Here is a 24,342-nt window from a genome sequence, read left to right on the forward strand (position 1 = left end):
CCTGGAGGACCACCCGCAGTGGCAGGGAAGGAGACCCAGCACTTCATCAGCGCTGCCCTTGGGACCCTCACGTGCCTTAACCCACTCTGCCCACGGTACCCACCGAGTCTGGGGAGTGTCTGCAAGGTTGTGGAGCACCTGTTAACCAAGATCAGCAGGTATCAGCATGTGTGCAGCACAGAGAGCAAGAAGACAGACACCACCTTCCTGGTGGCTTCTAAATGGTGTCTTGGATGAAAGGCAATCCTGCCACATTCGTGGGTAACACCTGTGCACCTGCCACGAGCACCTTCATTTCTGTGCTTCTGTCTGTACCCAGGCACCCTATTCAATTCAAGGATCCATTCCACTTCAACACCCCTTTCTGAAGGGCTAGTTTCTTCATACCCTTTGCTCCAGGTCTGGGCCAGGAAGGGAGGGGGCCAGCTTGGGCAGGCCCTGGGGTACATGGGGTTCTCCCTCTGAATCGGTGTCCCCAGGAAAGTGGATGTGCTTGGGTACAGGCCTGGCCTGACTGGAGATCTTCCTCTTCTTCACCACCGTCCTGCGGCAGTTCTGCCTGCTTCATGTGGGGGGGCCCCACCAACACAGACCTCACCCCCCAGTACACCAGCCTGGGCGATGTCCCCTTAGCTTTCCAGCTCTGCCTGGTGGCTCACTGAGGTCAGGCTCGGCCACCCTCTGCTCACTGATTCTCAGACCTCCTTACCCACTTTGTTTAATAAAGACCCTGAACTGCAGAGGGAGGAATCTCCCTGCCAAGTAGAGGGGGAGAGGGAGTCAGATGTGTGCAGCTCTGAGGTAAACTTATTTATTTCTTGGCTGACAGGACTTTCACACCCATGCTCCTCCCAGCACCTATTATCCTGCCCAACCAGCGGCAGCCTAGTCCTAAGGGTGCCATGGCCACAGGGGTTGGGAGTCACTTCACATTCCAGGCTGGAGGAGTGGGGGGCTTGGGGATACTACCCCCCACAAACCTTTGCAGCAAGAGGCCGTGACTCACCTCAACCCCAAATCCTGCATTCTGGTGGGAGGTGGCAACGCCCCCTTCCAGCTCTCCACACCTGAGAGGAGCATGGCCAGACAGGGCAGGATGCAGACCCCCAGCTCCAGTAATGATAGCCCCCAGGACACAACCCAGCCCCCGTAACAGGGCAGCACAGGTCCCTCCTCCTCCTTGGTTCTCAGCGACTGAGGGAACCCTCCACACCAGGCAGGACAGAGGCAAAGTCAGAAGCAGCAGCGGTGGCAGGGAAGGAGCAGACACCGAGACTGGCAGGCTGCTGGCTGGGCAGCACTGGCCCAGGGCTCTCCCGAAGTCAGGGCAAGCTTTCTGTCCATGCAGCTCTGCAATGGCCACTAGGTGGGCGTAGTTGGCTGAGATTCAGGTACTTGGACACCTTTCTGTCCTGATGCTGGTGGGAGGGAGGGGAAGGGGGCAGGGGATAGTGAGTCATCTGGGAAGGGACAAAGAGGCGACAGAAAAGCTGGGAAGGTTAGAGAGGACAGAAGAGACGGAATTCATGCTGAGGGTACCAGGAGAGTGGCTGTCTAGGGAAGGTGGTCAGAGATGAGGAAAAACATGGCAGAATTTAGTAAAAGACTGACAAGGTGGATGAGGTAGCTCAAGGCCTGGGGAGGTCATGGAATAGGAAGGACTTGAGGGAGGGGACGCTGTTTGGGAAGCAGGTACCTAGCTGATACTTGTCTTTGGCTGCTGCTCGCTCCTTGGCATCAAAATACCAGACAGTGATGGCGTACCTGGGGACCAAAGCAGTGCCGGAGGGCAGTTAGACATACTTTTTTTCAATTCCAGCCACCACATCCACAACTGACACTAGAGCCCACCCTCTGAGCCTGATTCTGTTCCCACCTAGGCCCCCTCTCAGTACTTTGTCACATCATAGTCATTTAGGGGGAGCACCTGGACATATCCCAGAAGCAGAGGCCATACCTGGTGGCATAGGCTGGTTTCACCTCATGGGGGTTCCGCCGGTCAGACCAGAAAATGAGCAGCCGGTCAAAGAGTGGCTCAATGTTGGCTACCACAGGCCGGCCCTCAGGGAAGATCTGCAGCAGGCCACCATGCACCTGAGGGCAGACCAGAGGATGAGGCAGGAGGCAGGCACTCCCTGCCCCCAGGAGCCCACCAAAGGCATAGCAGCAACACAAATCACTCTCTCCCACCACTCAGCCTCTTAAAAATGAACGACAACCCAGAGTCTGCATCCCCATGGAGATGGGCAGAAAGCTACTAAAGATGACAGGAAATGAAGGGGAGGGTTCATTAGGCCAGGGGCTGGGCAGACTGCACCATTCCCCACAAAGAGCCAGGGGACAGACTGCCCCACCCCACTGTGGGTTGAGAAGAACCAGAGAAGGCTAGAAGCTGAGCTGGAGTGGAAAAACGAAGTGGATGCATGATACCCCACCTCCATTCCCACCCCCATTCCCACCCCCACACCCTACCTTGATGTCCCAGTTCTGATTCAGGTAATAGATACATGTGATGCAGCGCCCATCACCGTGGGGATTGTCAACATGCCTCACGTACCCCAGCCCGTTGCCTGGGTAACACGCCACCATGGCCTGGCAGAGACAGATGGAAGTGGTTTACTGGAGCTAGGCAGAGACATTTCGGAAAGCAGCCATTACCGCCCTCATCTTAACTCCTCGGGTGTCCTGGGCTCCAAAAGCTCTAGCCCCCAGACTTTCACCTTTTTTAGCCAAGCTTCCATCTACCAGAAACCTCAGCATCAGGGCCTCAACAGCCCACTCCTCCCTCCCCCCAACACACAGATGCCGGCCCTCAGGGAAGGGGCTCAATGAGACCTGAGGGTTTCGTTTTTTAAAGATAACCTGACTCCACCTCAGACATGTCAGCAGAATAAAACCAAGTAAAGGTTTCCTGGTGTGCAGTGATGTGGCCTCACAGTTCTACATCAGGGGTTCTCACCCTCGGCTGGAGAGCGGAACCACCTGGTACACTGATGCCCAGGCTCACCTTAGAGGTTCTCATGTACTTGGTCTAAGATGGAATCTGGATTTTTTTTTTTTTTTTAAATCGTCATCCAAGGATATGTTTATTGATTTTACAGAGAGAGGAAGAGAGAAAGAAACATCAGTGTGAGAGAGAAACATCAGTTGGTTGCCTCCTGTACGCGGCCAGACCAAGGAACAAACCCTCAACATACGTATGAGCCCTGACCAGAGATCAAACCTTTTGGCTTACAGGATGATGCTCCAGCCAACTGAGCCACCCAGCCAGGGCTGGGGCCTGGAGTTTATTTGTACTTTTAATCTTCATCCAAGGACATGCTTATTGATTTCAGAGAGAGGGAAACAGGGGTTGCCTCTTGTATGAGTCCCTACCAGGGTGCCAACCCGCGGCCTTTCAGTTTACAGGAGGATGCCCAACTGAGCCATGCTGGCCAGGAAATTCAGGAGCCGGGAATTTTTAAAGGTTCCTGAGGTAATTCTAATGCACAGCAATGTTAAGAACAGCTGCTCCTGACCTCAAAGGATCCGTGCTAAGTAAATTATGTCTCCTACACATCTGAACAAGTTCCAAAACCTACAGTGTAACTAGAACCTTAGATCCAATCCCATCTCCAAGGATACCTTTGCTGGGTAACTCTGGACAGTCCCATCACCTGAAGAGTCCTCAACTGTCTAGTCTGTAAAATGGGGCTAATAATACCTGCTTTTGTTTACAGCAGTGGCATTAACCCCTCTGAGAACCTAACTTTGGATGTTCCTGACAACACAGATCTAATATGACTCATTCAGGGTCTTGGCTTCTATGTGCACAGACCTAGCCACAAGGTTCTCGCCTCCTCTCCCTCAGGGCTGCCACTGCCCTGGCCAGTCCTGACCATGCTGGGGCCTGGGCCTCGCCACTCAAGGCCTGTTTTCTCACCAAGAACCTGACAAAAAGGTGGGTGTGGTATGAGGAAAAAGGACCAGGTGTCCCTACAGACCCAACACCCAGGTTCATTTCAGAGTTGCCACACAAGGTACAATATTGCGGGAAAAGGGGAAAATGCCTTAACTTCCTGTCTCAGGTTCCTCATCAATGACACTGAGCTGACAGCTACTTCACAGGTGGTTGTGGGAACTAAACAAGATGTAAATGGGAAGGCGCACAGCACAGTGCCTACCACATGATGGAATCCCAAATCACAGGCTGAAATTTAAAAAAAAAAAGAAGTCCCAGTCCTGTCCTCTGCCCAAAGCCACTGGATGAGACAAATAAGGAAACACTGAATGAGGACCCTCCAGCTCCTACCCAGCTGGGACCATCTGTCTTGAGACCTGGACCCACATGGAGGGAGGCCAGGCTGCTGCTCCCCACTAACACCCAGCAACACCTGTAGGGCACAGTCCGGCAAGATAACCATGAGATAAACATTACCGATTAAAAATATCAGAGCCCTGGCTGGTGTGGCTCAGTGGACTGAGGGTCAGCCTGTGAACCAAGGGGTTGCTGGTTGGATTCCCGGTCAAGGCATATGCCTGGGTTGTGGGCTGGGTCCTTGGTGCGGGGTGTGTGAGAGGCAACCACACCCTGATGTTTCTCTCCCTCTCTTCTTCCCTCCGTTCCCCTCTCTAAAAATAAATAAACAAACAAACAAATCTTTAAAAACAACAACAACAGTGTCTGATGCCAAAACAGCTTGCTGAGCACCCCATGGCAGCCCAGGTGGGCTCAATCCCGACCCGTCATTCCCAGGGCTCACCCCAGCATGGATGTAAACCACTCTGCATTAAACATGGCACCTGATCACCCCAGCACCTGCTCTAGGAAAGAGGCCCGGAGAGCTGCCACCGGGTAAGGCCGCCCCGCAGCGCAGAGTATTCTCCCTCCCTGGCAGCACGGGGCACAGATAGTGAGGAGACCCCACACCACCAGGTTCGGGAGGAGCACCTTCTTTGCACTGTCGTTCCCTGCACATGGGTCAGCGCTCTGTGCAAGCACCTCACCAGGGGGAAAGAGTGTCATGCGGCCCAGGTGGCCTGGAATCAGTGAGTCACTGATTAGGGATGGACAAGGCCTCCCGTTAGAATGCAAGCCGAGATTTTGCTGGTTGGGCATGAGGAGGGGGTGGGGAAAGGGGTCCAGTGCTGCAACCTCTTCCCCCACAACCCATCCCCACACACAGGAGTCAGAAACATTTTCTCCAGCTCTTCATTGTTCAAATCCCTTTCAGTACACACTGCATCCCGAAAAAATACAAAATACAAACTCCTGACCACAGCCTCCAGGGTCACCAACCTCACCTCCTATCCCTGTCACTCTGCTCCAGCCTCTGGGGCCTCACGACTGTTCTCCGACCAGGCCAAGTTCATTCCCAAGGTCTTTGTGCCTGACTGGAACACTCTTCCCCTGTCCTTTGTTATTCACGTCTCAGGTCAAGGGGCACCTTGAGTACTCTAGCTGAAGGTACCTGGGCTGCTTTTCCACTCCACCCTTCAGCGTGAAATCAACACAGATACTTGTTTACCTAGTACTGGCCCAACAGGCAGTCCCATGGGAGCCCCTAGGGCCAGGCCTGTCTCCCTAGTGCCCAGGAGGTAGCCTCACAGCCTCTATTCCATCCTGCCCTGTGCACCGTCATGCAGCGTCACCCACCAAGCAGCAGGAATACCCTCTGGAGTCTGGCATGGAATAGGACTAGTATATGAAGGCCAGGCACAGAAACAACCCCTTGAAGGCCACACCCTTCCCCCACATACACACACCACAGGGAGTGGAGGGTGGAAGCGTACTCTGGCCCCAGAGAAGCATCTACTTCCTCCCCCACAAGGGAAAGGAACAACAAGCAAGGTGATGTGGAAGCATGGACCTAGTCCCTCACCCTTCCACCTCAGGGAAGGGACAGCTGGGATCGAGCCAGCAAACTGAGGAGTTAAAGGCTCTTGGTGATGATCCCAAATGCCCCACCACACACACACATCTGAGGCTGGAGACTGAGCCAATGACAGCAGGCCCCATCCCCAAGCTGTTCTTAAAGGGGCAAACCGAGCTTGCCAGGCCCTCTCTGAGGTCCCCTATGGTAGTCCCTAACGCCAGTGGAGGTCAACTCTCACCCATCTACAGGTCCACTGAGCAGAGGAACCAGGGAGCAAAAGGGCTTTTCTGAGAACAGGCTGTTGCTGGCCCTACCCATACAGGTGATCAGTGCATCCAACACACCACTATGGTCGCCCTCTCCAGCACCCCACACTGTCTTGCCGCAGAGCCTGGGGAGGGAGCCCAGATGTACCCCTTTGAAGATCGGGAAGCCTGGAGTTGCTGTCTCACTGGGCCAGGGGGGGTCTGAGAGGAACTCCTGTGATTGGGCTGGCTCCTCCCCTGCCGTCTCAGTCTAGCCTGGCTTACCTCCCAGGGCAACAGAGGTCACTTAGGGCTAAATAAGTACCCCCCCTCAAATCCTGGCCAGGGCCTTGTCCCCAACCTCATCCAAGGAACCAAGGGGGATGAGATCTGCTCCTTCTACCCTCCTTTTCGCTCCAAAATGCCACAGACTAGCTGGGGACTTAACCTGGTTTTCCTATCCTGTGGATGAGCAAAGGCTCAGAGAAGTGCCCTGCACTGGGCCATTCAGCCCTTGTGGTCTACTTTCTGCTGCTGAGCACCCTGTGGCCAGGGAAACTCCCACCAATCTCTCCTGCCTGCACAGGCGAGCCCAGGGAGGAGTCACCTCTTGCTCTCCAGCTATCAAGTAACAGGAGGGAGAGGGAAGTAGGCCAAGTTCCAGCTGAGGTAGGGAGGATACTGGTCCCAGCCCCAGGGGATCCCTGGTCCCGGAGCTCGGCCTGAGAGGGCCACTGCATAGAGGCAGAACCTGGGATGGGATCGGAGAAAGGAGGGAGGGGACATCAGGAGCACAACCTCATGCCCGAAGGGCAGAATACAGCCAGCGCCATCAGCCCCACATCACTGGTGTTGTGCAGTGGGCACTCACTAGAGCCTTTTCCAAATGACACCAAGCCTTGGACTCAAGGCCGGGACCCCCACATGCATCCATCAAGAAAACTATTGTGTCAGCAGTCCAGAAAGGCCCTATGGACCATTGTCCTGTGCAGAGCTCCTGGCCCAGGTTCTTGAATGACAGACCAGCTGGAGGCCCAGGAAACCCTGACAAACTGCCATAAACTCCAACAATATTAGCATTTTTCTTAAGAGAATAATGTAAAATGGCATCTTTTCAGAAAAGTCTAAGGCCTTAAAAAAGATTAGTAACTACTACTTTAAAGAAAAAGGGACAGAGATGAGACACAAAGGCAGAGGGGCAAGGAACAGACTAGAGCCAGGCAAAAAGGATGGAGAACGGGGACCAGGATGAAGAGGAATTCGAAAGATGGGGACAGGACCTCCACCCCAGTCAGCAGCCAGCCACCCAGTGCCACCCCCAGGAAGATGTCCTTGATGCAGACACCATAGTATGGCACACAGAGCACAATGCAGTCCAGCACCAAGAGCAACGGGCAGCACCTCCTCCCTCAGCCTGGCACTGGCCTCACTACTGCCACCCTCCCCCTCCACCTCCTGGTTCTGCCTGGGAGACAACGGACAGACCAGAAACAGATGGGGGACAGGATGAACTAGACAGACAAGCCAACAGATAGGGATGGATGAAAGGATGGGGCAATAGGAAAGGATGACGACAGGGACAGGTGCGCACAGACACACAGAGGCAGAAACGTGTGCCTATCTACATGGACCATTCTTGGTCTGGGGCCCATGAAGACATCAGGAGGCTGTGAAACCCAACATAGCCCATGCACAGGTGTGGGGCTATGAACATGAGCGCCTCTCCTCAGGTTTTTCAAGAGGATTCCTGGCAAGGTCAAGAAGCGCTGTGGCTACAGGCCAAACCCGATTTATAGGTGCATAAGCTATAGCCCACAGAAAGAAAACACACAGACCCCCTAGAATCCCCTCAGGGAGTGAGTGCCCAAAGCAAACTCCAACATTCCCTCCATTTGAGCTGCCTAAATCCTTCTGTGACCCCAGAAGCACCTCCAAACCCACTGGTGCTCAGAGGAGGGATCCAACAAATGCGTGCTGGACCGCCTTACCTTGGTGCGCCCATTGATGACGTAGCCGCCCAGCCGCCCAGCGCAGTGCCGGATCACAGCGTCCACGTGGGCCATGAGGGCCCCGATGCTTCGGCAGCCGGGTTCATGGCCTTCCACCCAGGCAATCTGGTCCCCGCGGATGCTCCTTGGCGGGATAGCCCGCTGGCTCACTAGCTGCCCATCACGCAGGCGCCCACCTCGCTTCAGGGCTTCTACCTCGGCCAACACACGGCCACCCAGTGCCGCCCCCAGGAAGCTGTCCTTGACACAGATGCCATAGTACCGCATGCAGGGCACGATATAGTCCAGGGCCAGGCGCTCAGGTGCAGCAGGCGGCTCCTCCTCCCTCAGGCCAGCACTGGCCTCGCCACGGCCACTGCTGCAGCCTATCCCGCCTGCCCCCTCTTCCTCTGCTTCCTGGTTCTCCTGCCTGGCCCAAGGCCGCTTGCTGGGTGCAGGCGCATCCCCACCATCCTCTGCCCATTTCCGCTTGGGGGCCTCAGGCCGAGCGCCCTGAGCTGCCAGTCGCTGGCACCCCTTGGTTACCAGCGCCGCAGCACCCTCACTCTGCAGTGGCCGCAGCTCACCACCATCCTGCCCACCAAAGCCTTCTGGCAGGGGGCTGGCTGTGGTGGAAGTGGCTGTGGCTCTGGGGATCCCACTCCCTGCCGAGGCCTCAGCAGGTGCTCCTGGACGGTGGTAGGAGGGTAGCAGGGGACACGGGAGGTACCTCTCCACCCCCATCCTGGACAGGCCAAGCTCCAAGGGCTCTGACACAGAACCCGGCAACAGAGGGAGAGCCTGACTCAGGGGCTGTGGCTGGCACGGGCTGTCCATGGCAGCAGCGTCTTCATCCCCAGGGCATGGAGGGCACGGCCCAGGCCCATGGTGCCACCCTCCTGCACTGCCTCCTCCTCCTCCACTTGATGCAGCCGGGGGCCAGGGCCAGGGCGGCCGGGCCGGGTGTGGGGCAGGGTGAGGCAGGGCAGGTGGCAGAGGCTTTTCTTGTGCCTTGGGGGTGCTCGCTGATCCCCAAGTCCTCTGCTGTCCCTAGGGGCTTGGGAAGGGACCTGTCAGGGTGCCTGGAGGAAGAGAGAAAAAAGGGGATGTGCGAGGAGCTAGAGGTAGGGTGACTGGTGGAAAGGGTGAGGGGTGGAAGGGCAGTAAAAGTGCAGACAAACTTGGCTTCTGAGACCCCAAAACTGAGCCAACTTGTGGGGAGAAGACCTTGGGAATTCTGGGGGGAAATCACTGACAGACAAGTCAGTGGGAGGGACAGCTGGAGGTGTAAGGTTGAGTAGATGACCCAAGACAGAGCACTGCGGTGGGGGCTGGGGGGAGATCATCATCCTCAGACTGAGACCGACAAACAGAAAAGAGGGAGGGGCCTGAAGTAGAAAAGGAACGGTGAAGGAGTGGGGAGCAGAGAGGAACAGGGGTGATTTTCCTGGGGATTCCAGAAAGACACAGAAGGGACGTGGGGGTACACAGAAGAAACTGGGGAGTTCAGAGACAAAGAGAACAGGAGGGGTTGTGGGGGTGGGGTGGGGACAGAGACTGAAAAACAAAACGCAGAATGGCTGGGAGGGAGAGCCTGAGACAGCGGGACAGACCGGGATGGTGGGGTCGACTTTACCCCAACGGGAGGAAGCCTGTTGGGGTCTGACACACACCCAGACGGAAGGAAGGTCCTGAGACAGACGGACGGGAGTCCCGGGCGGAGGGTGCACAGCGACAGAGAGAAGGGCGGAGAAGGGTTCACGCACTCGGCGACAGGACTAGGGAAAAAAGCGCCCCTCCCAACTGCCTTTGGCGCGAGCACTAACGCAGTGTCGGGGCGCAGCGGGCGATGGAGGCAGGACCTAGGGGCCGCTAACACCCCTGCCCCACCCCTCCCCCTCCCCCAGGCTCGCACGCCCCGCTGCCACCCAAACCTTCGCCAAAGCCGGCACTCAACGTGCCCGTCGCGCGATCGCTCCCCACGCCCCACCCCCCCTCTCCCCTCCCCAGGGTCGCCTAGCTCCGCAACTGCGGCCCGGCGTGCGTCCCCTCACCCTGCCCGGCACGCGCCGGAGCCCCGACTCAAACACCCTCTCAGTCCTGCTCCCTTCCTTCCCCGATCTCTCCTCACCGAGCTTTTTTCTCCGACCCCGGCGCCGCCGTTTGTGCCACCCGCCCTGCGCCGCACAACGCGCCATACCCCGCCCCCACCATCCGCGACGCCCCGCCCCCGCCTCTCCGGGTGGGTACGTGACCGCGCCCGAGCGGAGGACACGGCGCGCAGGCGCGAACTGAGCGGGGCGGGGCGAGGGCGTTAAGAGCAGTCCCCTTCGAAAAAGGGGAGGTGGGCCGGCAGACACGAGGCTTATTTGCATTCTACGCTCTGCCCCTTGTGCGCACGAGGGGAGGAACGCAATAAGGCTGAATCAGGGAAAGGGAGTAGTTGCGAACGTTATACAAACGACGTGGGAGGGACATACAAATAAGTCTATTTACATGGACATGCCTATCACCTCACAGCCGAGAACGCTGCGGAATAATTGGCCGGGTCGGGATGTGGCACGCAAATCGTCGATGTAATTTACATGGACAGCCCCGCCTTCTCGCAGGCTAAGAATAGGGATGAGATATTGAGAAATGTCTGCGCAGGTAGTTGGGAAATGTATTTAAATTAACACGTCAATGATAATTTACACAAGGCCTTTATATAACGGAGGAAAAAAGTGCTGAACGTCCTTGAGAGGAGGGAGAGTGCGCTAGAAGGGATGTGCAGATGTTATCATAACCCACTCTGTCCTTGTCCCTTGGGACAATTGTGGGAGTCTGAATAAAGCAGGCTACCTAGGAGAGCTACGCAGAGATGTTTGCAGAACAGCCTCGTGTCTTTTAAGAACATTTTTGGCTACTGGGCCTGCAAGGACTGTGCTGATGAGGTCATTTAAATACCCTGCCTCCTCCACTTCACCTAGGCTGAGCAGAGACTCAAGCCTCCCTGGAGTGGGTTAAAGCTGACTTAAGGGTGGCAGAGCAGTTGGGAGTGTCCGGAGCAGACTTCACCTGTCCTCAGCAGTGTGCGGTGTGCGCGGTTCACCTACACACAGAAAGATAACATACTGGACTCCAGTATGCACATGAGTCTGGTTGCACAAAGGCCCACACGGTGCCCAAGGACACACAAAGAAAGGGTTCAGGGTCACCCACAGGTGTGTCAAAGGAGCCAAATTCACATCAAAACACTGAGACCTCAGGGGCACACATGCACATTAACGCACACAAGTCACACACTGCCTGGGACATTCAGGCATCAGACCTGCACAGGTATCACCCACAGGCCTGAATTCTTATTCATGTTGTTTCATGTCCCAAGCAACACCAGCCTCATGAACACAATCACTGAAGACACAATCATCACAAACGAGAGTCATACACACAAGCAACACACATGCCTGCAGATACCATTAATCATGGCACAAACACAGGACATCAGTGATACATAGGTGGGCCTGCAGCACACACTGTCACAAAATGAGCACACAGTGACAGACTCCCTCTACAACAGGCACTTGAGTCATGGTGTATCTCCACACCATGTCCTACCCAGAAACATGGCTCTAAACATGACACTCAATAGGCTTCTATCAGGTACCTCTTCTACCTCCCTCCCTCCCTGCCACCCCAAAATGATGGAGGCCAAGACACAGGTATAAACAATGCTTTATGGGGGTGGGGTGGGGGGACAGGCCTCCAGGTAATAAATAATGTGTACTCACAATGGCAGGGCCAGGGGAGTTGGGGCCAAATGGCCCTGGTCTCAGGCTTTGGGAACTCTTTGAGAATGGTTAGGAGTTCAAGGGGAACAGGGGGTAGCCAAGACAGAGGAAGCAGCAGCAGGTATGGATTCCCCCTTCCCCTGTTGGCTCAGTCTTGCCCCTCAGCCAGGCCCCACGAGGCAAGGGCAGGGGGAGAGGTGTCCGGGCAGCTTCTGTGGGGCCAGGGCAGGTGAGGAGCTTCGCCTCCAGGGGCCTGGGTCTGGATCCCAGCCGGAAGGACAGGGCTGGTCCTGGAGAACAGGTGAGCTGAAAGAAAAGTGTAAGGTGAACTGGAAATATCCTGGCTCTGTCCAGCCTGTGTGTCTTATTTCTGGGTATCCTTCTGCCCTCCTATCTGTGTCTCTCTCTCCATACCTTTCTTTTTCCCCAGAGTTTTCACATTGTCTATCTTTCTATTTCTTATCTGCATGTAATTTGTGTCACCCCCTCTCTTGAGGGTTTCTCCCTGATTGTTTGCCTCAGAAAACTGTCTCCTTGAGTCTAAATATCATACCGCCACCTTTGTATCTCTGTGTCCTTCTACAGTCCTGGATCACCCTAGGTCCAGGTTTCATCCCAGAGTTTTCCAGACTCAGGAGATACATTCAGTTAGTGGTTCTTGCTTTGCTGCAGATAGCATTACCTGGGAGCTTCCAGAAATCCTGAAATCACTTCAGAATCTCTAGGGCGAGGCCCAGGCATCAGTAGCTTTTAAAGCTCTCCAGATGATTCCAATGTGCAGCACTGACTTAGTGGGGTAGGAATCAGTTTGGTGGGCCTTGACCAATCTTTTATTGAAGAAGAATAAAATGGAATACAAAGAAAATATGAGAGTGCATCATATGTAGTAATATTGGTCCATGGAAACAGGCAAATGAGCAGGTATCAGAGCCTGGGGGAAATGAGGACTGACTGCCTAAGAGGTGTGAGGTTTCCTTTTCAGTCAATGAAATGTTCTGGAACTACACAGAGGTGGTGGTTGCACAATCTTGTGAAAGTACTAAATGCTACTGAATGATACACTTTAAAATGTCTGTATTTATCTTACGTGAACATCACCTCAATTTTTTAAAAGAGTATTTAGTGCTAGGAAAACATGTGTATCACTTTTATATGTGTGTGACTGTATGAGATTAGCATGTATTTCTTCCTGAAGATTGCAGTCAACTAAGTTTGAAAAAGTATCATCTTGTATTTGATTCCCTGAGGGCAAACCCTGAAACAGACCCTGTGATAAGCCCTGGAGTTGAAGAGTACACACTCATCCATTTCTGCACAGCCAGTCTTTAAATGGATAAAAAAAGAAAAATAATAAACAGCCCTTATTTATGAGTCTTTACCAGTGTCAGTCCCTGTTCTAAGCACTTCACATGAACTGACTATTTATCTTCTCAACAACCACAGGAGGCTGAGGAATCCAAGGCCTAGCAAGGCTGAATGATTTGCCCAGAGTCACCTAGCTACAAGTGACAGAGTCAGAGTTTAAATGCAGGCAGTCTGGCTCTGGAGTCTGTGATCTGTCACCTCCTTTCCTTCTCAGATGGAGAAGACAAACACTACAAATAGTAAGTTGTGAGACCACCAGCCAGAGGGAGTGACACCATTTGGGATAAAAGTTCCTGCGGGACAGGTCGTATTAGCAGAGACCAGATGATGCGTGGGAGATGGTGTAGGAAAGGAGGCAGGAGGACAGGTACACCCAGCAAGAGGCACAGCAGATGGAAAAGTATGGAAGTATAAAAAGAGCGCTGCCCAAAGAACTCCCCCTGGACTCCTCTCTCTCAGATTCCATATTCATTCTTCAGGAAATCATGTTAGCCCTGCCTTCAAAGCATATTCCAGTATAAACCCTTTTCCCCACAGCCACTCTGGAGCTGCCAATGGCTGTGAAGGGAAGTGGACATGAAGCACAGAGGGAAGAACTAGGAAGATATTCACGCCCCCGGAGAGGTAAGGATGGGACCTAATCCTGTAGGATCTTGCAAGCCTGTCAAGGAGTTTGGAAAAAAATAAGGCGTTCTGAAGGAGGGGGAGTAGGTTAGCAGGGAAGAGCGGGAAGGAATGGCATTCCTGGCAGAGGGAACAGAATGAGCAGAGACCCAGAGATACAGAAAGAACTTCATTGTGCCTGCAAAGGCCTGAGAGGTGGGGAAAAAGACAAGTTGAGGCTGGCCCCTGCAGAGTCGAACGTCAGGCTGAGGAGCCTCCACTGTGTCCCATGGACCCTGGGAGCCATGAATGGTTTTAAGCAGGGGAGGGACAGGATCAGATGTGCTTTAGAAAGGCCCAGTGGCTACATCAAGAGAGGAAAAGACTGGAGAAAGAGACTAGGGAGGACACAGAACCTACTGACATCTCAACACCTCCTCTGCCCCCACCGTAGTCTTGTCCACGGTCATCTCCCACCTTGACTTTGCGGCAGCCTTCTTACTGGTCTCCCAGCAACCACCCCTGCCCCCTACAGTACCCCACTATATGCAGTCAGAGGGACCCAGTGAACACCTGAACCAGATCCCATCTTTCCTGTGCTCAGAGCCCTCTTATGGCTCCCATCCCACCCACTATATAAGCCAGAGTCCTCCCTGCGGCCCAGAAGGCCCTAAGTGATCTGCCTGCCTTCACTCCTGACCTCATCTCCTGCTGTACCACTCCCTCAACACACAAGCAATACACACACACACTCCACTCCACTCCACTCACATGAGTCTCCTTGGTCTTCTTTGCCCATGGGAGGCATGACCCTGCCTCAGGGCCTTTGCACTGGCTATTCATTCTGCCTGGAACACTCTTCCCCCAGGTCCCCCATATGACCCCCTCCCTTACCTCTTTTGAGTCTGTTCAAATGTCACCTTCTCAGTGAAGCCTTGCCTCATCATCCTGTTCAAAATTCCATTCCTCTACCTCCCCACCCCGCCTTGCCCTACAAAGCTTTTAACTCCCTAACAACTATGTAATTTACTTATGTATTTGTTTGTTTATCTCATCCATGAAGGCAGGGACTTTTGTCTGTTTCACTAGTGACTTGAACAGGGCCTGGCACATAGCAGATGCTCAATAAATATTTGATAAATTATGCATGGGAGAGTCAGAGATCCAAGACAGAGAGCTGGCAGAGAGCTCCCAGGATGGAAAGGACTTCCCTGTGGCTTTAACTCAACTGTTTTTGCGATTTTCTTTCTCCCTGTTTCTCTTGTCGTCTTTCCCTTTTCTGTATCTTTGTCTCTGCTCCATACTCCCCCTTGCCAAGAGACCACCCCTGCAGTCCCTGAGTCCCCAGTATCCCACCTGGCTCCGCAGGTCTCAGCAGCCACAGGGCTGAGGGGCCACGGCCTGGGCACTCCGCGGCTGCCGCAGCTGGCGAAGGGAAGCATCACCGTACTGAATGCCTGAGCCCATCCTCTCAGGATCCAGCTCACCTAGGGGAGAGGGGAGAGGTCAGGGCTGGGCCCTTGGAAAACTCCGACTCCTGCCTTCCATTCCCACTCCGGTCAGTCTGGGCCTCACCTGAGTCAATCTTGTTCAGGATAGTGCGGGCACACTTCAGGAAAGCCTCTTCCACGTTCTCCCCTGTGAGAGCGCTAGTTTCCAGGAACATTAGCTCTGGAGGCAGACACTCAGAAGGTCAGGGCCTCGGCCAGTCTCCATCTTCCATTCCAACCACGACCTGCTGCCTCTCATTCTGTTCCTCAAATGTGCCACCTCTGCCCTCATTCCCTGCCTTTGTATGCACCATTCCTCTGCCATGAATGCCCTTCTCCCCACCTAACTCTTCTTTCATAGCTCAGCTTATACATCTCCTCCTCCAGAAAGTCCTCCCTGACCTCCCAGAATAGGTCAGGTGCCTCCTCAGAGCTCCCATGGGCCCCTGTGTCTCCCCCAGCCAGGCTCTGACCCCTCTGGGCTTTCACTGTCTGGAAATGGGACTGTCTGCCCACCTATTCCCCAATGGACTGAGAGCTGAGCTCAAGGCTACCTTCATCACTATGTTCTCAGCACCATCTAGCTAGGCATAGGTCTGCCACAGTACACCCATCAGACATGTGACCAGGCCTCACAGTAGTTAAGAGCCAGGATTGAAACCTACATCTTTTTTTTTTGTTGTTTTTAATAATTTTGAACATTTCTCTCTCTCCCTCTTTTTAAAGATTTTATTTATTTATTTATTTATTTTAGAGAAAGGGGAAGAGAGGGAGAAAAGGAGGGAGAGAAACATCAATGTCTGGTTGCCTCTCACACGCCCCCCACTGGGGATCTGGTCCACAACCCAGGCATGTGCCCTGACTGGGAATCAAACCAGTGACCCTTTGCAGTCCAGCACTCAATCCACTGAGCCACACCAGCCAGGACAAAACCTACATCTTTCTGAGGCCAAAACCTCCTCTACACCTGGAGGTTACAAACTATAAGAACGTGGACAGATGCTATGCCTGCAGACATTTGGCCAACACGACGTTTTCAAATGGGTTTGTACATGTATATCTCTTAACATGACTGTGAGTCTTGTCCACTCCTCTAATGCCAGTGCCTGCAAACGTGGGGTCAACCCTGCCCTCTCTCCTTTATTCACAAAACATGCCTGTCCCCCTGGCTGGTGTGGCTCAGTGGATTGAGCACTGGCCTGCGAATCAAAGGGTCGCCAGTTCAATTCCCAGTCAGGGCACATGCCTGGGTTGCGGACCAGGTCCCCAGCAGGGGGCACGTGAGAGGCAACCGCACATTGATGTTTCACTCTCCTTGTCCCTCCCTGCCCCTCTCTCTAAAAGTAAAATAAATAAAATTTTTAAAAAACAAAAACAAATGTGCCTGTCCCTTAGGGCTATTGGAGTTTGCAGTCTCTACCTTACCACCAATACCCTGCGCCTTGCCACAGTGGTTGAAACCTTCTTAGCAGCCATCATTATCAAATACCTGCTCCATCCAGGTGATGCTAAAGGCTTTCCACAAACCATGTCCCCTAACCATCATGCAGAATGAGGGAAACATTGTGAGCCTCCCTTTCTAGATGAGGAAACTGAGGACCAGAGCAGTCACATGGTGCATACGTGGCAACACTCAGATTTGAACCCACACCTCTAAACCTTCACATTCCCCTGCTGGGCACAGCTGTAGAGAGCCAGGAGGCCCATGGCCCCAGTGGATTGCCCCCCGTCACCACCAATTCGTCATATGGCTCTCACCATTCTCTTGAGCAAAGCGGGAGGCCTCCAGGAAAGTGACCTCACGCTCAGGGTCCAGGTCCTTCTTGTTGCCACAAAGAATGACCACGATGTTGGGGCTAGCCAGTGTGCGGGCATCAGTTAGCCAGGCAGCCAGTGAGTTATAAGTCTCCCGGCTATGGAGAAGGAAAGAAGAGGGAGGTGGGCACAGGAGGGGGGCCACCCTGGCCCCACCCCACCCATTGCATACACCCACCTGGTAATGTCATACACCAGCAGGGCTCCAGCTGCCCCTCGGTAGTAACTCCGTGTCACTGACCTGTGGGGCCAGGAGGACCCAGTCACCCTCGAGGCTGGGGTCTGTCCCAAGACTGCCCCCCTCTGCGGAGAGAGACTGGTGGTTCGAAGGCCCCCCTTCACTGCTGGCCCATCATCCCCCAAAACCAGGCATGGACTGATTTCACTACAGTGCCTCTCTGTCTTGCAGTCTCTGACTCCCCCGATCTCTATCTCACTTATTTCCCTATCTGCCTGCCTCTGAGTCTCTCCCTGCCTTTGATTCTCTCTGTGTACCTGTCTTTCTGTATTTCTTCATTGGTCTGTGTCTTTCTCTCTGTCTCCCTTATGTGTATGTGTCTTTAAATCTCTATTTCTTTGTCTGACTCTGGCTCTCTCATGCTCACTTTTGCTTTCTCATTCATTCATTCATTCATTCATTCAACATTTTTCGTCATCACCCCTTTGCCCAGTCCTGGCAGATGCTATGCAACTACACCTGCTTGTCCCTTTCCTGTCGTGTGGCCTAGTTGCAGTGTAGCCAGCTGTTTGCATCTCCCCATGTTACCAGCCTGGGTTCCTCTGGAACTTATGCAATCATTCCACAAGCATTTAGCGAACACTTACTGCAAACCCAGCTTGTGTCGAACACCTGCCCTTTCTTTGCCCTCTGTCTTTGGCATCTATGCACCTCACACAGTGAACTAACACATGACTATTAGCTTAGCAGCTCTTCTTCATGGATTATATTCCCTTATTCTTTTCTATTTCTCAGACTCAGGGTTTCTATGTGTCTATCACCTTTTCCTCAGACATTTCCTGAAGACATTCTGTGCATTGAGGCCGACTCATTTCTCTCTCCACTCACCAACACAGAAAGATTTCTCTATCTCTCTGCTACATCTGTTCCCGTCTCCCTGCCTGTCTCTGTTCTCTCTGTGTTTCCTTATCTACCTTTTATCTTTTTCTCTCTCAGTCTCTGCCTCTTTCTCTCTCCTTCTCTTTCAGATGTCCCTTTCTCTTTCTGTTTTAGTCACTCTCTTTCCATCTCTACATTCTCATACCCACCCCAAGCTTGTCTTTCTCTTCAGACATAGTCTCTCCCTGGGCACAAGTCTCCCTCCATCCCTCCAGCCATGCAGGTCTAACTACCATAGTCTCTCTATGGCCTGTTGGTCTCTCCCTGGCTCTCTCACTCTTCATTATGCTTCTTTCTCAGTCTCTTTCTCTTTGTCTCTGTCATCCTCTCTCCAGGACTCCTTCTGTCACAGGTTTAAGTACCTGCTATTCAGTTTCTGTGTCTCTCCCTCTGCCTTGTCTGCTCTCCGTGTGTCCTTGCTCCTACTGTTCTGTCTGTTAAGTGTCTCTACACACCTCTCTCTCCCATTTTCTCTCCACTTTCCTCCTTCACCTCTGCCCTCTCTCCCCCTGAAAGCCCAGCCCACTTACCGAAACCGTTCCTGGCCAGCCGTGTCCCAAATCTGTAGTTTCACGGTCTTCCCTCCCACATTGACTACCCGAGATCCGAATTCCACACCGATCGTGTGGTTGGAGTCCTGTTTGACTGGGAGTGGGAGAGCAAAAAGAGGCAGTACAGAGGCTCAGAGGATTCCCTGTCCTCCAAGGCTTCCTCAACACATACAATCCCATTCTCATTGCTGGGGCGACTGAGGTTCAAGGAGGACCTAGCAAAGAACATACACCACAAGGACCAGGCAGCCAGCACTGGAGTTGTACCTACAGCCAGGCCTGCCTCTGCCCACCCAACTGCTGCCCACTTGCCCACATCATGCCCCTGCCCACTCTCCAGTGCTCCTGGGACCACTCCCAGACACTCACATTTATTCTCAATGAACTGATGAAGAAGACATGATTTGCCAGTTCCTGCACTGCCGATCACCAGGAACTTGAAGAGGAAGTCTGAGCAAATGAAGCCAAAGTCAGGAAAACCCAGACGAAGAGAAAGATACAAGAGAAAATATGGAAATCAAGAGGCCATCAGAGTTACAGGGTTAGAAACAGACACAGGCAGAAACAAGGCAGTGGGTAACGAACAGTAACAGATAATCCTTATATAATGTTTACCATTTACCAGCCATAGTTCTAAACTTCTTTACCTACATCAATAGCTCACTTAATCCTCAGGAAAACTCTATGAGGGGGATGTACTAATAATTATCCCCATTTCCCAGATGAGGAAACTGAAGCCAGAAAAGTTAACTGACTTGTCCAAGGCCTCACAGCTAGGCAGAGCTGGGATTCAAACCCAGGCCAGGTGGCTCCAAAGTCCAAGATCTTAGCTTTCAAGGACTACAGTTTTGCCCTTGCCCCTTACGACTTCACATCCTACCACTCTCTGACTCATTTACTCCACTCTAGTCTCTGGCTTTCAGTCTGCTCCCTGAAGATGACAAGCTAGTTCTCACCTCAAGGTCTTTGCTCTTGTTCTCAATGTTTTTCTCTATTTTTTGAATGAATGCAGCTCCCTCTGACGGCTAAACCAGTGCTTTTTCTACTGCATCCTGTCCTCCCACCTCCTATCCATCCACCATGATTTCCCAATTCTAAATCCCTACTTCCCCTAGCTCGGTCCAAGGTCCTGTTTCTAGTCTCAAGATTAAGCCCCACCCCTTGCCATTAGTCCCACCCTCTAACTCAAGGATTGATAATCTCCAACCCTATTCCAAGACCTCTCAAACCAGAGTAGTCCCAGGGTCCAGAGGATCCCTTCAGGCATCCCTCAGGCCATCAAATTCGAGTCCTGCCATTCACAGTCAGCCCCGCCCAATCCACAGAGGCTCCGCCCCGACATATTAGGGCCCACCCTCTCCCTCAATGCCTACCCTGATCCATCATGACTGACTCCCTTAAATCCCGCCCCAAACTATTAAACCCACAACGGGACCCTCAGTCTCCGCCAAAATCGATTAAGTTCACCATCGGACCCACGAAGCACCTCCCAGCATCCACCAGGCCCTACCCCATAATACCAGACCCCGCCCCCTGGCATAAAGCCCCGCCCCATTTCCACAGGCCGCATCCCTCCGGGGCCCAGGCACCAGACCCCGCACCCTAGCCTCGGCCCACCACCCTCACCGTAGGTCTCGGCCATGACTCGGTCGCGGCCGCTAAGGGCCGCAATATGGCGCCGCGGCAGCGCCTGCTCCTCGGCTGGCAGCCGCTCCACTCCGGCTGCAGCCCCGGCTCCTTCCTACTCCTGGGCCGCGTGCCGCCACTTCCGCCTCCACCCGCCCCCGGCGCGACCCGCTAGGGCTGAGGGATACCCGGCCACACTTCCCAAAGGCAGGGATTGGCTGACTCAGTGGCCAGGGGGCGGGACAAAAGGCACGGATTGGCAGTGAGGCCGAGCCGGACCAACCTGAGCGATTGGCGGAGCAAGTGGAAAGGGGCGGTGCAGAGACGCTTAGCGGAGCACAGAAACGGATTTGGTCAGTAATCCGGGGACAGAGTGGACACTCCGCATTGGGTAGTAGCGGACTTGGGGGTAGGGCCATGGGTGCGAAAAAAGGGGCATGAGCAGAATTGATGAAGAGCCTAGCGAGTGCGATATCTGACACTTTAGGTTAACAACCTCCCACCTCCCTTTGCAGATAATTTTCCAAGAAAATTTCTGCTCTGTAGTTTGTCTTCCTCATGATCCAGCTGGCTCATTCCGAATAGCTCCACTCTCTTCTTTTGGTCTTCTGGACATCGCAATCTCCTATTGTGCTGTTCAGAATATTGTCTTTCCATTGGCTCGTGGGCGATATCTAAATTTAGGAGCCCACCTCGGGAACCCAGGTTAGAGCAAAGGGCTTTTAGTCAGTGAAATTCTGCCTAGCAACCACTGACGTTACTGCCGACTGTGGGTTGATTGGCTAGTTTCAGGAACGGGAACCCACTTCCTTTATAGATCCTCACCACAAAGACCACAGAGACTTGCAGTTTGCATTTGGCTGATATATTTGTATAAAGCCGGGAGAAAAATACAGCAGGGACAGCATTAGGCTGAGCTCACTGACAGTAGAAATCCCATTTCTGGAAAAGAGAAAGGGAAAACAGTGGGGACAAAACCAGCGGTCACACGACAAAAGACTGCAGCTGCAGGGGCCAGGTCTGGCCACATAAATGCTATGCAAAGTAGCCCTGAACCCTCTAATCTTGCACCTCTCAACTGCAACAAAACTTTGAAATCACGCCTCATTTTACAGATGAGAAAACTGAGGCAGAGGACTTGTCCCAAGGAACATAGCTAGGCTGCCAGGGAGCCAAGGGTAGGAACCTCTTTGCCCATCATCAAACCCAACGGTCCTCCCTCCAGATCCCGGCCAGCCCCCAACAAACTCACATCAGTCTTCACATCGATTTTGCCAGGTTTCAGGATCTGGTCCTCCCGTACAATGCTACTGGGGAAAAAGCCCAGGCGAGCAGCCAGGTCTCCATAGTAATCTCCCTGAACCTAGGGGAAAAGGGTTAAAAGCCGGGGTCTGGGAAGATAGCAAGCTCCTGGCTGCTTTAGACCTTTACACTAGCTCTTCTCCCTGATCTCCACAAGGCTGACTCCATCCTTGTCAATTAGATTTCAACTTAACATTACTTGTTCCAAGGCCTCCCTGACAACTTGATGTAGTCCCCCCAGTCACACTACATTATTTTTCAAAGCAGCACATTTGCTGATATCTTTGATGATTTGTCTTCTTCCATTAGAATAAAAAGGGTTTATTCGACATTGTATCTTCAGTGTCTAGAAGAGAACTTGGCACCATAGAGGGTGCCCTATAATTATTGCTAAACAAAGTAAAAATAGGTCACAATAGCCCCCCAAACTGTTTCAGTTCACCCCCTCTAATTTTCCCTTTAGGTGGAAAATGAGGATGTACTCCCACCCTCGCCCCATACCCCTTCCTCTTCCATTCTCCCAAGACTCACACTGCCTCCCCAGAAGAGCCGGCCACGGCCCTTCAGCTTGGAGAAGACATACACAACTTGGCCCCTATGTATGGTCAGGAAACGGCAGTCAGGGGCCACATAGTCCTGAAGGGCCACAGCCATGGAGATGGGGTCTGGGGAAGGAAGACGGGAATGACAGCATCCTCCACACAGGATGGCAAGCCAAGCACCCCCCACCCGTTCCCTCCCCCGCAACTCTTACGGCTGCATTCCTCATCAGCACACAGCTTCCGGTCAGCCAGCTTGGGCATGGGGCGGCCCCCAATAGTAGGCCCTGGTGAGGCAGACAGCAAGACAACGCCAAGGAACACCCTGAACCAAGTCATCATGGACGATGAGCAGGAGAGTGGCTAAGGCAGGAATGGGGTCTCCAATTTCCTCCTGCCCTCCCCCTCTCTGGCAGTACAAGGAAACCTGTGTTCTCAGTCTTCTCCCCGCCCTAAACCAGTCCCATATTTTACCCACACCACGTAGAGGCTGCTTCCCAGCCAGAACCATTTCAAGGACAGGGTGAGGTCTGCCCACCCAAGGAAATGCCCCAATAGACCAAAAGCTGCTCAGGCCACTCCAAGCGACAGCTACCCCCTCAACAAGTAGAGGCGCCCAGACGGGCAGGCTGAGTTACTCAATTCCATCTTCTTGGGTACCTGGCTCGGTATTTCCTATGCTGAGGGACAAAACAAGGAGCCCTTTGAATGCCAGGAATAGTCCGAGCTCTCAAGTACTGAGTGAATATCATAGGTTGGACCTCGAGCTAGGTAATATCCTGCCATGACCATTTTATCCTCACCAGTCACCTCCTGACTAAGTACAGGGCTAAGCTATAGTCTCCTCATGGAGCCTCACCTTTCTCATCTGTAAAATAGGGATAATAGCACCAGCTGGTGTGGCTCAGTGGCTTGAGTGCTAGCCTGCAAATCAAAGGATTGCTGGTTCGAGCCCTGGTCAGGGGACATGCCTGGGTTGTGGGCTGGGTCCCCGGGGGGAAGGGGGAGGGCGTGCGAGAGGCAACCACACATTGATGTTTCTCTCCCTTTCTCCCTCCCTTCCCCTCTCTAAAAATATATAAAATCTTTTTAAAAAATAGGGATAATAAAAGCTAATAGTTACTTACAAAGCAGTAATCATTTTTATTATGTATTTTTATTAATTCAAATGAATACTCTGCATCACCTCAAGAGGGGCTATTATAACCTCATTTTTTGTGGAAATGGAAGCAGAGCCTTAACGAAGTTGTGCCAGAAGTGGGCAGCTAGATTTGGTTCCAGGCCCACACTGAGCTTGGAGGTCAGTTGCCAAAGGTTGGAAGGAGTAATTGGAGGATTTGCATTCAAGTCTCACCTGTAAAACTGCTTCCAAGAGGGAGCCCTGTGCCGAGATCCTTCTCCTGAGCATTCGCCTCTTTCCCCAGGCATTCTTGCCTCTGGGACGGCAAGTCCAATATTTTTTTAGGTGGGGAAGAGGATGCACACACACAGGTTTGGGGTGGGGAAGAGTTCATCAGGAGCATGTAAGCCATCTCTACATACCCAACACCCAGCACCAAGTACCATGAGAACGTTAAACAGCTCTATTCAAATTTCGACTCCTCCAGAGGGCCTTCCTGGGTCACCTAGTCACTGTTCCCCAGCCTTACCCTTTCATCATTCCACAGGATCACTTTTGTTTGTATCAGAACACAGTATTTGAAATTAGCTTGTCTATTCACCACTGTATATCCTATGCAAGAACAGTATTTAGCAGGTTAACAGGTACTTAGCAAGTATCTGCTGAATTTACTGAGTGCCTGCTAAGTGCCTGGCAGTGGGGGTATATGCTAGGAGTGACAGTACCAACAATACCGTAGTATTAACACAGGTTTTTCTTTACACATGAAAGAAAATGACTCCGAGTGGGTAGGGGAACAACTAGGGAGTCCCCTATGCAGACAGCAGAGACCAAGATCTGCTGACCACAGAACAAGTGTGATGGGCAAGACGTTTCCACTTGCCATCTGCAGTAACACCATGCCTTTTACTGGAAAGGGCAACCTCTTCCTGCTTCCAGTCTTTCAGATCTTATAG

At 53.0% G+C, this 24,342-nt stretch overlaps 3 protein-coding genes across 3 annotated transcripts; all 3 read right to left on the reverse strand.

Moving 5' to 3' along the window:
* Positions 1-707: 707 nt before the first annotated feature.
* On the reverse strand, positions 708-10,303 carry EGLN2 (egl-9 family hypoxia inducible factor 2). The gene is made up of 6 exons (XM_054580749.1): positions 10,220-10,303; positions 8,089-9,170; positions 2,473-2,592; positions 1,958-2,094; positions 1,697-1,764; positions 708-1,418 (listed from the first exon to the last, which is right to left on the reverse strand). The coding sequence occupies exons 2-6, from the start codon at positions 8,923-8,925 to the stop codon at positions 1,363-1,365; spliced, it is 1,218 nt and encodes a 405-aa protein (XP_054436724.1). The 5' UTR covers positions 8,926-9,170; positions 10,220-10,303; the 3' UTR covers positions 708-1,362.
* Positions 10,304-11,790: 1,487 nt separating this feature from the next.
* Positions 11,791-20,587, reverse strand: RAB4B (RAB4B, member RAS oncogene family). Its single transcript, XM_054580830.1, has 8 exons — positions 20,426-20,587; positions 19,169-19,249; positions 18,779-18,893; positions 17,310-17,372; positions 17,075-17,229; positions 15,402-15,497; positions 15,183-15,313; positions 11,791-12,164 (listed from the first exon to the last, which is right to left on the reverse strand). The coding sequence occupies exons 1-7, from the start codon at positions 20,439-20,441 to the stop codon at positions 15,198-15,200; spliced, it is 642 nt and encodes a 213-aa protein (XP_054436805.1). The 5' UTR covers positions 20,442-20,587; the 3' UTR covers positions 11,791-12,164; positions 15,183-15,197.
* A 535-nt stretch (positions 20,588-21,122) lies between these two features.
* On the reverse strand, positions 21,123-22,608 carry MIA (MIA SH3 domain containing). Its single transcript, XM_054580832.1, has 4 exons — positions 22,482-22,608; positions 22,259-22,392; positions 21,678-21,788; positions 21,123-21,367 (listed from the first exon to the last, which is right to left on the reverse strand). Exons 1-4 carry the CDS (start codon positions 22,606-22,608, stop codon positions 21,344-21,346), a joined length of 396 nt encoding a protein of 131 aa, XP_054436807.1. The 3' UTR covers positions 21,123-21,343.
* Between the last annotated feature and the right edge of the window lie 1,734 nt (positions 22,609-24,342).

The sequence above is a fragment of the Pteronotus mesoamericanus genome, unplaced genomic scaffold (genome assembly GCF_021234165.1).
Source record: "Pteronotus mesoamericanus isolate MK-2021 breed Mesoamerican mustached bat unplaced genomic scaffold, CSHL_Meso_final contig_639, whole genome shotgun sequence".
NCBI lineage: Eukaryota > Metazoa > Chordata > Mammalia > Chiroptera > Mormoopidae > Pteronotus > Pteronotus mesoamericanus.